At 44.8% G+C, this 13,009-nt stretch overlaps 1 protein-coding gene across 2 annotated transcripts in view; it reads right to left on the bottom strand.

Annotated features, from left to right (window-relative positions):
• Positions 1-13,009, bottom strand: part of PREX1 (phosphatidylinositol-3,4,5-trisphosphate dependent Rac exchange factor 1) — a 224,603-nt gene that overhangs the window by 120,676 nt on the left and 90,918 nt on the right. For both annotated transcript variants that reach the window (XM_073309488.2, XM_073309490.2), the window contains exons 2-3: positions 8,700-8,771; positions 3,015-3,137 (exon numbers count right to left, since the gene is read on the bottom strand). In XM_073309488.2, the coding sequence (XP_073165589.1) occupies positions 3,015-3,137; positions 8,700-8,771 (195 nt within the window). The remainder of the gene's footprint in view (positions 1-3,014; positions 3,138-8,699; positions 8,772-13,009) is intronic.

Below are 13,009 nucleotides of genomic sequence, written 5' to 3'. Positions count from 1 at the left end.
CTTGTGAAAAAATACTGCCCACCATTTTGCTGAAACTATGCAACGACTCCATGGAAAACTGCTGAGAACAACAGTAGCTCCATAGTACAGCTTGCTCGCATGTGCTACCACTTCACTAGAACAGTACCAATTACAGACATGGGACACTGGTACCCTAAGCAAAGAGGGGAACTGGAGATCTGCTTTAAACCCAGGCCACTGCATTAGAAATCTCACTGCCAGTTGCCAGGGGCTCATTATTTAAATCTGCATTGTGGCAAGACACAGACCGCTGAGAATTAGCCCTTTCTGTCTTCCACATCGCTGCACTTCAGGCTGTATATTATCTTCTGAGCTCCAGCAGGACTCCACATACTAAGAGATTGCTTTCTCCTCCTTTGCTAACCTTCTCGTGGTCCTTGCTTGCCTGGAACTAAGTGGCTAGAGTGCCTCCCAGCATTATTCCTGCATCTCCTTAGATCTGGAGCCCTGGGTGGACACATATAGCAATTATGGTTATGACCAGTCTTGACTGTATATTCTGAAATGGAAGGAGTTTGCCTCACTGCAGTGTATGGACTGCAGGCCTTTGTCTCTTGCGGGACTGTGGGACAGAATCATGTAGACATTATGAGCAATGCATTGTACAGGCTTCAGTGCAAACTGATGCAGAAGGTGCCAGTCCATTAGACTCCAATAGAAGAGAAATTTGCAGTAGCACGCATCCATCTGGCATTACTGTCTAATCAGTGGCTCTCAACCAGGGGTCCGGGGCCTCTTGGGAGGCCACGAGCAGGTTTCAGGGGATCCGCCAAGCATAGCCAGTGTTAGACTCGCTAGGGCCCAGAACAGAAAGCCAAAGTCCTGCCGCACGGGACTGCAACCTGGGGCACCAAGCTCCACCACCTGGGGAAGAAGCCAAAGCCTGAAGAACTTAGCTTTGTGGTGCCCCGTGCTGTGGGGCCCCGGGCAATTGCTCTGCTTGCTACCCTCTAACGCCGGCCCTGGCTTTTATATGCAGAGAAACAGTTGTTGTGGCACAGCTGGGCCGTGAAGTTTTTATAGCCGGGGGGGAAGCTCGGAAAGAAAATGGTTGAGAAGCCCTAGTCTAATAATTTCTCTATTGCACATTTATGTATATTTTAAGGGGTATTCGATTAAGAATTAATTACTAAACATTTCAATAACAAATTATACATCAGTGGTTTTCAACCCTTTTACATTTGCGGACCCCTAAAAAATTTTGAATGGAGGTTCAGACCCCTTTGGAAATCTTAGACATAGTCTGCAGACCCCCAGGGGCCTGCAGACAGCAGGTTGAAAACGACTGTTATATTATATTACTTGAAGTGTAGTTGTGGCCATGTCAGTCCCAGGATATTAGAGAGAGACAAAGTGGGTAAGGTCTGGAAGAAGAGCTCTGTGTGGCTCGAAAGCTTGTCTCTCTTACCAACAGAAGTTGGCCCAATAAAAGATATTACCTCACCCACCTTGTCTCTCTATACCAGGGATCGGCAACCTTTGGCACATGGCCCATCAGGGAAATCCGCTGGTGGGCCGGGGCGGTTTGTTTACCTGCAGCGTCCGCACGTTCGGCCGATCGCAGCTCCCACTGGCCACGGTTCACTGCTCCAGGCCAATGGGGGCAGCAGGAAGCAGCGTGGGCCGAGGGATGTGCTAGCCGCTTTATCTTAATCCTGCCTCAACACAGCGAGGTGGACTAGATGACCCCGTGAAGTCCAGTCCAGCCCTACATTTCTATGATTTGTTGTTCTCCTCTGTGTTTGCACAGCCTTAACATGGTGCGGCCCCACTCCTCACTATTGCCTCTGGGCACTACTACAATATAAATAATATATTATACTACTAGTAATAATATTTACATGATTGTCACATCATAAATAAAGGTTTCAGAGTAGCAGCCGTGTTAGTCTGTATTTGCAAAAAGAAAAGGAGTACTTGTGGCACCTTAGCGACTAACCAATTTATTTGAGCATAAGCTTTCGTGAGCTACAGCTCACTTCATCAGATACATACTGTATGCATCCGATGAAGTGAGCTGTAGCTCACGAAAGCTTATGCTCAAATAAATTGGTTAGTCTCTAAGGTGCCACAAGTACTCCTTTTCTTTTATCATAAATAAACAAACATATGCAAAGGGAGAAGGTGCTGTGGTTCTATGAATGTAATGAATGGCTGTATAAATTATGTGCACTCAGACAGACCCAGGTACGCTATAAAGTCTGGATCACCACAGATTATTGAAGCTTGATGGAATAGATTTGAATGGAGAGTTGCTGCTGTTGAATATAGTTATTAGAGTTCTCAGCAAAGATGTTATGTGGGAGGTTTCTGATTTTCAAATGCCTTGGGAGTGCAGTTGCACACACAAAATGTCCATGCAATTATGTGTTATTGTACGCAAATCATGTGACTTTGCATGCAAATGGCACATGAGTGAGATGCTAATCAAGTTGTACACATTCATAATTACTTGTCTTGCATGCACAATTAGTGTATTTTATGCACAAATTAGTCATGGGATTGCACACCTAAATGTTTGAAAATCGGGCCTTCATTGTGTAACCAAGTTATTAAGGAGAACTGCTACAGTAGGTGCCTTGGTTTTGAATTTCCTGTCTTTTGTGGGTTTAAAATCTCTATCTTATTTTGCATTAAAACATAGAGATTTTTGCATTGATTCTATTTAGAATGGAGATGCTCTTTTGAAATTTTTAGAACCAAAGAAATAAACTCTTAGCAGTCAAATGTGATCAGCTGGATGAAAAGAAAAGAAAAAAGAAATTCTGTGCAAGAGGAAAAGGAAGAATTTCTAAAAATACCTCCTTGTTTTGCTGGGTTTGATCTGGTTTCCATTGTTCCAGTCTCATTCACAAAGGTTTTTCCCACCCCACATAGTACGTTCATAAAAGATACACATTGTTATGGTACCATTACCAAAGCTAAGAGATTAGGACGTGGGAGCATGTGACAGGAAGCTGCATTTACAGATAGCATTAAGTCATTGTACTCACAAATTTTAAGAAAACATTTCCCAGTTCATGCTGAGATTGAGGTTCTGGTTGTAAACAAAATTCCAGGGCAGCCAAGAACTCCTTGTGAACGTCAAGAATGTCTTCGATGTTGGAAAACAAGATCTGAAATACCAAGAAAAATCCAGCGTTAAACCTTGATGAAGGCTGGGGTGTCTTATTAAAGTAGAAGTGCCTAAATACGGTGCCTATCTACTGCTGCCAGGAAGCAATCATTTTAAAATGTCTCTGGGGTATGAATGATTATGTGTCTTTCACACTCTCGGCATTCCCCCAGGGAGGATCTTAGTTTTGCTTGTGCCATTGACCTATGTAAATAAAGATGAACTTTCCAAGTATCTAGGCCTGATAATCATCATCGGCCTTTGTCAGTTCTATAGAAGGTTTCTCACAAACTCTCAAGAAGGTAAATGGAAATACCATGTGGGCTCACAAAGGCCAAACTCACATTAAAGGAGACGGGACAAAAAAAGTCTTCTGCTTTCCCCTCCCACTCATGACAAATCAATTTTTGGAGGAAACAGCTGTAAGAGGTCATTTGAACACGTCAGCACTTGTGGTCATTAAGGATCCTGTGGTACTTTTTGCACAACATGAGGGGCTAGCAATAATTTTCTCGGCAAACTGGAAGGAGTTATTATTCTTATCCTTTAAATAATTATGATACTATTCACTTAGGTATACCATTTTGTCTGACCCTGCAATGCAATGTTGCTGTGTGCTGTGAAATAGCAGCCATGTTGCACACCTTTAGTGTATTTTACTAGTGGACAAAGCATTTTCTTAAAACACAGGACCTAATTTTTCAGACCAAAATTTGGCATGTATTTAAATATGCACAATTGCACATTAAGGGCCTGATTCCCAACTTGCACATACAGATACACACACAGAAGTGCATGTGTAGATAAAGGGGCTCAGTTCTCTACTACCTTGCTCCTTGTGTTGCCATTTACTCTAGAGCAAAATCAATAGAACAATGCTGCCGAATCAGAATAGTAGCATTGTACTCCCACTTTGCACAGATGTAAATGGCCACACAAGCTGCAGAGTAATGGAGAATTAGCCCCCTAATTTGCATATGCACTACTGTGTGTCGGTGCAAGTTGGGCATTTGTGCACCCTTTTACTTGATAAGTATCTTGCTAGCCATGTGCGAACACAACTTCTGACTTTGTGTGAGCATCTATGGGAGTGAGCATGCACAACTGCTGATGTGCAAACACACATTCAGTTCAGGTCTGAAAAGAATCCCCTGGGGTGTAGTGTGCTGGCACAGTTCTCTGGGTGAAAGGTGCTACAAACATGCAAGCTGTATAGTATTTAGTAATCACCATATGAAAAAGGAAGAGAAACCGTGAGTGGAAGTGCAGGGGCTGGAATTCTGCCATAAAGAGAAAGGAATCCCGACAAACAAGTGACCCAGCTAGACTATGAGCATTGGCAGTCACTAGAGGACAGGCTTAACAGGCAGGCTGTATACAAGAGCCTCAGCTGGGATATGTGTGTTACACTATATTTTCCAATCCTTTCTTCTAACCAGGCCAGTGTCAAAAGGAAAGTATGCGGTGAAGTCAAACCATTTCTCACGCTGCAAACAGCCTCCTAGCTCTGGCTTCATCAATAAGTGACACTCTTGTGATGTAAACAATACCAAGGAGAAATGGCTTCCAGTTTCCAAACATTCACTGGGTGAAGTGCAGGATACTCAGAAGGTTCCAGCACTTCCCACCCCACATTTTAGCTATCAGGCATGCTCTCGGGTTGCAATATTGTGCATTGGATTTTACCCATTGGCTATGAAATCACATGCTTCAGCCTGAGTTAATGCGATATTAGCCACTCACGGGAGGAACCACCTTGAGCTCAAGTCCTAACTCTCCCCAGGACAGGTATGAAGTCCATTTCCTCCTATAGCCAGTTTGTGTCTGGCCCCTGCCAGCATGTGCAAGATTGAGGATTCAAAGAGCCTTCCACTCTACATTAAGGATAGACACAACTGTGTCCCTCTAAGGCACTGGTGGACAACCTGCGGCCCACACGCGGCCCATCAGGGTAATCCGCTGACGGGCCACAAGACAGTTTGTTTACATTGAGCATCCACAGGCTCAGCTGCCTGCAACTCCCAGTGGCCGTGGTTCGCCGTTCCCGGCCAATGGGAGCTGCAAGAAGTGGCGCAGGCCTCAGGGATGTGTTGGCTGCCACTTCCCACAGCTCCCATTGGCTGGGAACATCAAACCACGGCCACTGGGAGCTGTGGGCAGCCGTGCCTGTGGATGCTCAATGTAAATAAACTGTCTCACGGCCCGCCAGTGGTTACCCTGATGGGCCGCATGTTGCCCACCAGTGCTGTAAGGTTCTCAAGGGGGCAGTGCCATAATCCTCTCCCGCTCCACACTTGCTGGCTGGATGTGCAGAGAAAAAGCACGCTACATCCTCCTCTCGGAACAGCATTGTACATGCTTTCCCCTTTCACTGCAGGAGGCTCAGTGCTTGCCTTAGAACAGGGGTTCTCAACCCTTTTCTTTCTGAGGCCCCCTCAACATGCTATAAAAACTCCATGGCCCACCTGTGCCACAACAACTGGGTTTCTGCATATAAAAGCCAGGGCCAGTGTTAGGGGGCAGCAAGCAGGACAATTGCCTGGGAAAGCTACATTTCTCAGGCTTCATCTTCAGCCCCGGGTGGTGGGGCTCAAGGCCCCAAGCTTCAGCCCCATGCGGAAGGGCTTCGGCTTTCTGCCCTCGGCCCCAGGGAGTCTAACCCTGACCTTGCTTGACGGACCCTCTGAAACCTGCTCACGGCCCCCAAGGGGCCCCGGACCGCAGTTGAGAACCATTGACTTAGAACACTGTAGCCCTGCACCATCCCCAATGCAGGCCTGTGGCTTAAAGCCACCATTTGGCTCAAAAAGAATCAAGCATTCCAACATGGCGAATTTGCACTGTTGGCCTTTGAACAGTTCTCTGTGCTCAACCAAAGAAAGCAGAGGAAGAAGGAGAGGAACACAAGCTTCTCGCTCCACAGAGGGACTGTTTGTTTGCTTGCAGAAAATTCCCAGTGCAAATCCTAGCAGAACATACCACAGCTCTCCAGCTCAGCTGTGACTGATGTTATGATATATTAGCCTCTGTTGCATGGCCAGGAGGAAAGTTATGCCAGAAGGAGATTAGCAAGGAAGAGGAAAACATCTGTTAGGCATGACTTTACCCTACAAGGAGCAGTCTTCAAGGGGGTATTTTATGATCCAAGGAATATCTGCTGTGTAATATACTGTGTTCTGTGATGGTCAATGGGATCCAGGCGCCTTAGGTAACAAAGGTCATCTGAGGCTAAAGGGGGCAGAGGGACCTTCCCTAACTTTGCTAAAAAGTCTGTTTGTTTGATATGAAGTTTCTCTTTCCCAGCACTATGTCAGGGATCTGCAGCTGGGGACCTGTCTACACACAACGGTTGAATCACTTTAGTTAGACAGGTACAGTAAAAGTGGGACAACCATCATAGTGTGGCTGCAGTTATAGCCATATACCCAGTGCTTTATACTGGGATAGCTACTCCCATATGGAAAGGTGAATAAGCTGTATGTATTTGAGGCACCTTTATGGTACTATAACTGCATCCAGACTAGGGGTTGTATCAATCTAATTATTTCAGTAAAACATCACCCCTCGAACCAAAATAGTTATATTAGTACAAAAACTGTGTGTAAACCAGGCCTGGGACTGGTAATTTTAGAGGTGACACAACTGGTGCCCAAGGTTCCCTGAACTCTCCAACCACCTAAAATGCCAGCTGTAGGAGAAATCTACAGGCCCAGTACTGACAGTGTTATCCTAGCTGGTCCTAAAAGACATTTTCTTCCTTTGCTTTGCAGTGAATAACAGTCAAAATACTCTAAGCTTCCCTCCAGACATTCCCACTGCAGGAAGAGGGAGAGGAGGAGAGAGATTCATCTTTAAACAGGCTTCCAAACCATTTATACACTCTCCACAGTTCGTGCCACCAGCCAGCCAGGATGCTAGCTAGCTCACAGCTCCCTAGTAACCAGAGATACAGAGCACAAATGGGCACGTGCCTGTACAGAGCACCAGCGAAGAACACCATGGGGAGGCTACGAAGGAAAAGATCTTGGCTGCAGGAAAGACACTGAAACTGCTTCTGGTGGGAACAGAAAGGAGGAAATGATGTTCATACTGTGCTGCCATGAACCGGCCTCCACTGTAACGTAAACAGGCCCTTCATTTCCAAAGGGAAGCTCTTTTACTGCAAGCTGGTTAAGATAATAATAACTATTAATAAGGAAGAACCTTTAAAAACTGCATCATGAAAGCCCTCTGGGCACCTAGCGAAAGAATAAACCAAAAATATAATGGTGCATCCCCAGAGAGGTGCAATGGAACTTCAAGCACAAATCCATTTAATCAGCAGAGAAAATGAGTTTTCTGGATGGGCCAGTGGTTGTTGCATTTGATTACGGAACAGTCATAATTAGCACATGTTTTAGTACTAAATGAATAATAGCAGCAAGAATAACATTCAGCAGCATCTTTGTTCATTCGTCAGATCTGCAAATTGGTGTGTGGGTTTATTAGTTTTTTACATATTTTGCAGCACACAGGATCTGTAGTCACTAGTCACTGCATGTGTTATTCCCCTGAACACATGCTCTCCGCTGATGGGTGACACTTCTGCCTTGCTAACAGGCCACGCTAGACTGCACAGGGAATGCTTAGGGACTCCAGAGAACTCTTGCCTTCACTCTGCCAACAGTGGCAGCCTCAGTTGCCCACGTGTCCGCTTCTCTCGCAAGCCTCTCCATGCTTTCTCCCCCTGACCCCCCGATGCACAGGAAAAACTCCCTGGTAAAATCTGTGCCCTTATTCTTTAAAATCCCTCCTTCAAACCCACCCTGATGTCTCTCAATCATTCCCATGTGGCATAAGTGGACTAAGTGATGAGCTGTGACTTCTACTTTTGGGGTAAATTCTGTTCATTTTATTGTTATCTCATCTTGCCAACCCACCCCCACATTGTCTGGCTTGGTTTGTGCCATCCGTCTGTCCTGTCTGACATGTAGATAGTGAGTTGTCTGCAGCAAGGCCTACAGTTACTGACTGCACACCGCATAGCTCAACAGAGGTCTAAATCATTGATTAGGGTCTCTAGACATTACAGTAATACTAACATATGAAAGGGAGGAACCAACTCTGGGGAAAACAGGGGGTGTTAACCTCCTTGTTCATGTCATGATGAGGATGCTGCTGCTGTTCCCTTGTTCTATTACTATCAGATCCTCTGCCCATTAAACCTCATGGCAAAGCTTCCATTGATTTCAGTGCTACAGGAGCAAGCCCCAATTCAGTTTATAAACCTTAGATTAATGGCTGAAGCTCAAGTACTTCCATTTCTGCCTGCCACAAATTTCACTTGCCTACAGGTCCCAAAAATTGTTTTTAACTAAAATTCCTACAAGACAAATGTCACTCACAAAATGTTCATGAAGAACAAATGAAAAACAAATGTGACTATGACCTATGCATGTTTGGTTTCTCATTCATTGAAATGTTCATGAATAATTTTCCCCAGGACTCTCTAATGCCACTAATTATGAGTTCTTCACATAAACGAATAAAACTGCCAATAAAAGGAGAAAGCTGGAAGAAGTACCTTGATATTCTCCTCTGTTATGTATTTCTCGGCTTTGTCCACAGCATTCTGTCTGATTCTGTGCAAAAATGCCTGAAGGAAGAGAAAAAGAGATTATTTTCAAATGGCTTAATACTGGTTGAGTTCACTGCTTGTGCCTTCTGGCTTTTCCCGAGCATCCAGCCACACAAGTACGATGTTCTAAGACAACGAACCCATCACTTCTGAGACTTGAATCTAAACCTACGTCATGTCATTACTAGGACTCTTAGACTGAGCTTAGCATTTCAGGTACATAAAAGGCATTTCCTTAAAGATGTTTGGTTTTTGCCCTGTGGCAAATGTCTTTCCTCAGAAGTTCCACTTACTCTTTTGGACTTAAATATCTGTTTGCACCGGCAGACCAACGTGAGGAACTGTTTGTTTATTCTCTTGAAGGCTTCCTCTCTCTCCTCTGACTTGACTTTGGGAGGCAAAATGCCTGTCTCCCATCAAGATACATGTAAGGAAAAGGACTGCAAGGAACAACAAAGGATGTTCATGTTGCAGAAGCTGAGCGCATGTCAGAGCTAGGAACTTGGGCTATGGACAATCTCGGTATACCCACAACTTGGGGAAGGGAAATGGAAACCTGCAAAAAGTGCCTGGATTGCATTTTCATTTCCATTTCATTTTACTTTGACTAGTTTAAAGGTGCAGTCAAAACAACGTCAGAACTTTTCACCCTTGCCTAGGCCCCCCGACTCAGTACATCTTTGACTATAAAAGTCCCAATCCAATAAAAAGCTCAGGTCCAGATACAAAAGGACAATGATTCCAATACCTGTCTTTAGAGTTCTGTTCAGGCTACTGCTAGTGAGGGACCATCTGTATTTACACTGAATATATATGACCACAGCATGTTTGATCCAGTTGTAAGGATTTAGCAGAGGACATTGGCGACGCAGTGATGGGGTTAAAAGCCTCCCTTAAGGTGAGGAGAAGAGAATTTTACTCTTCCCCTCCAAGGCATCCTGGCAGACACAGACAAGCACCTGCAGGGGAGGCAGACTGAGGGAGAACCCAGAGGAGGGAATCTGCTGGGATCAATTAAAGCAATCCAGACATAAAAGGAGAAAGGGTTTTTCCTGTCTGTCCTTGTTAGTGGTTTCTATACTCACCTCCTATGCAAAGGGCTGAGTCCTGGGGAGTGTTGCAAGCAGGGGAAGAAGAGGCTTTTCTTACCCACCTGAGACGGAGGTGGATTTGTGTCATTCCTTTGTATGTATGGTACAAAGCTGTCCTGTTACTGAACGATAAAAAGCCTTTAAAAGCTGGACTCTTTCTGAGCAGCGTCTATGTCAGCTGACGCAGACCCAGCTAATTATTGATTCGGCTTCATGTGGAGCTGGCAACTGCCCACAACACCACAGGGAGCTGTGTTGCTGAATTAAACCTGTGGCCTGTGACTGTCTCTGCCTCTAGTTTCTTGGCTTGAAGAGTATGAGCGTGAGCCATTTATTTGCCCTTCAGTACTGTATGGACACCACTATATTCCTGCTCAGCCCTGGCCCTCTCTCATTTGTTACTGCTGGACCACAAGGGAGAAGAGAATCAGAAGGTGTTCAGACACTACAGGGATGGATGCCAGTACACAACTGACAGTTAGATGGATGGAGAGACAGATTAGGCTCATCGTATATATATATAATTCCCAGAGTATGGATTCTCAACCTGGGGTTCACAAAGAAATGTCAGAGGTAACAACCACCTTGCTTTTCCCATATGGCTACATGAGAAGAGGATCCTGGCTAGATCCCAGCTAGCTGTGGGGAGTTGGGAGCAGAGTCCCAGGATGGGAAAATTTTTGAGAACCATTATTTTTAGGGGACAGAACATTTTTTTCCACATGACCCAGAAGCCAGTTTATAAGAACCCAGCCAATAACCTTAACCAGTAAGTTTGCTGAAGTCACCCAAAATGTTCATGTGCTTCCAAATGTCCTGGCAGCAACTGGGGAAGCCACTGGGACTGTTTGAGATGAACTGTTCAACATGATGAGCAACGGCACCAGGATCGACAGGAAGTATGGGGGGAAAGGAGGAGTATGATGCCCCCCCTCCCCATCTCCAGCACTGGGTGTGATATCTGAGCACTAATTAATAGGCTTCAGATTTATATGAGACAGAAAAGCTGTTCCCCTAATTCTAAAACGATAAGCCAAGCAGGGACTCTTGGCTTGCATAAATACAGGCTCCTCTCGCTGTTTGGAAATAACAAATCCAATTGGAATAATTAATTAATCTACACAATTAGCGAGCTCCACTGGTGACTAATATTTACCAGCATCTAAGTCCCAGCAATGTATATTTCTAATAATAGAAAGCTGGTAAGAAGAAGGTGCAAATCACATTAGCTGTTACAGTCTAGTCAATAAAAAGCAGAGCCTGTGTTAATTTAAAAAACAGCTTTTCTGTGACGCCTGTCTGAAAAGATCATTTAATATGAGTGTGAGACTGAGAGAGCGAGGGGCACACACAGAGAAAGTGAGATGAAAAAATAGAGAGACACAGAAGGAGAGAGAGAGAAAAGAAAGAGGGAAAGGCATGGTAGGGGGAAGAGAGAGAATCAGCTTTGTAGACAGACTGTCTACTGTTCCAACCTTCTGATCATCTTGATGCGTATAAACAACAATCTCTCTAGTGTCTCTGAAACAAGACAGTTGTTAAATGAGATTGTTGTTGTTTTTTGTCCTAGAAACCTAATAGCCAACTTTTCAAAATGTAACCATAAAAATCTGGACTTACTGGATGCAAAACTATCTGTTCCCTGGTTTTAAATCCCTTTTCTTCTGAAATCAAAGTCTTTTGCAACAGTCACTCAGACTAAAGAAAACAATCCAAGTGGTTAAAGAACAGCCCAACAGCTAATGTTCCGTGCTGTGTTCATATGACAATGCTGCCTTCCTTCCAACCTGCTCCCAAATATGCTTGGGAAAATAAGTCCTTCTCTAGAGACATTTTGTTAAATGCTTTGAGTCAACGTTTCCCATCCTTTGCAGGTAACTCTTACCAGTTTTTACCTGGCTTAGACCACACCTGTACCAGCATCGTCTCCCATTCAGCAGTTGGCATAGGCTCAAGTGCCCGCAATACACTGATGGCAGCCAGCTCTACATATCTTCTTTAGCATCCAACATCATCAACAGTACCATCACCCTAGTACCTGGAGATGAAGAATAACTGGCTGAAGTTGAGCCCTGGCATGACAAAGGTGATGCTGGTGGGAAGAAGGGAGCACTTTGAACAACCTGCCATGTCCATAACCTCACCCTCCATTAAGGGCATCCGCTCTCTCAGCATCCAAATAGGCTTCTGCTGTGGCGTCCTTCTAGATTCCTAAAGATCTGGGAATGCAGAAAATGGCCTCTTCCATCTCTGACTGGCCGGAACTCTGTATCCCATCCAACTCTGATTTGGCCACAAAGAGCCAAACATTAGGGACCCCTTCACTTAATTAAAAAAGATTCAGTTGGTTCTGAAGTCAGCCACTGGCTACTCAGAATCCAAGGCTGCAAAGAGCCCCGGCTCCATACTCTGCACTGGCTATACCGTGAATTCAAGGGTTTGGTCCTGATGCCTTAGACAGATTGTCAGAGGAACTGTCTCCCTCAGCACAGTCATGTTCACCTATAATAGCTGTGCTTCTCTGGGATAGCAGAACCATCAATCACAAGGGCGAGACTCATAAACATAGGGAACTGAGCTTTCGATGGTGATGAAATTCATTCACACTAGGATGGCCAGGAAACTCACCCTTTCAGAATCAAAGGCAAAACTCACTTATTTGACTTGTTTTAGCCTTCCCCAAATTATAAAGAAAACGATGGGATGGTGGGGGAAGGGAGAGCAGCTTAAGACATACAGTATAAGAAGGTTATAAGTAGGGCTGGTTTCAGAGTAACAGCCGTGTTAGTCTGTATTCGCAAAAAGAAAAGGAGTACTTGTGGCACCTTAGAGACTAACCAATTTATTAGAGCATAAGCTTTCGTGAGCTACAGCTCACTTCCTCAGATGCATATCGTGGAAACTGCAGCAGGCTTTATATATACACAGAGAATATGAAACAATACCTATTCCCACCCCACTGTCCTGCTGGTAATAGCTTATCTAAAGTGATCATCAGGTGGGCCATTTCCAGCACAAATCCAGGTTTTCTCACCCTCCACCCCCCCACACAAATTCACTCTCCTGCTGGTGATAGCCCATCCAAAGTGACAACTCTTTACACAATGTGCATGACAATCAAGTTGGGCTATTTCCTGCACAAATCCAGGTTTTCTCACATCCCCC

This window comes from Lepidochelys kempii, chromosome 13 (assembly GCF_965140285.1).
Source record: "Lepidochelys kempii isolate rLepKem1 chromosome 13, rLepKem1.hap1, whole genome shotgun sequence".
Taxonomy (NCBI): Eukaryota; Metazoa; Chordata; order Testudines; family Cheloniidae; genus Lepidochelys; species Lepidochelys kempii.
Note: the sequence above shows the minus strand (reverse complement) of the source record. Positions and strands in the feature narration are given on the sequence as shown.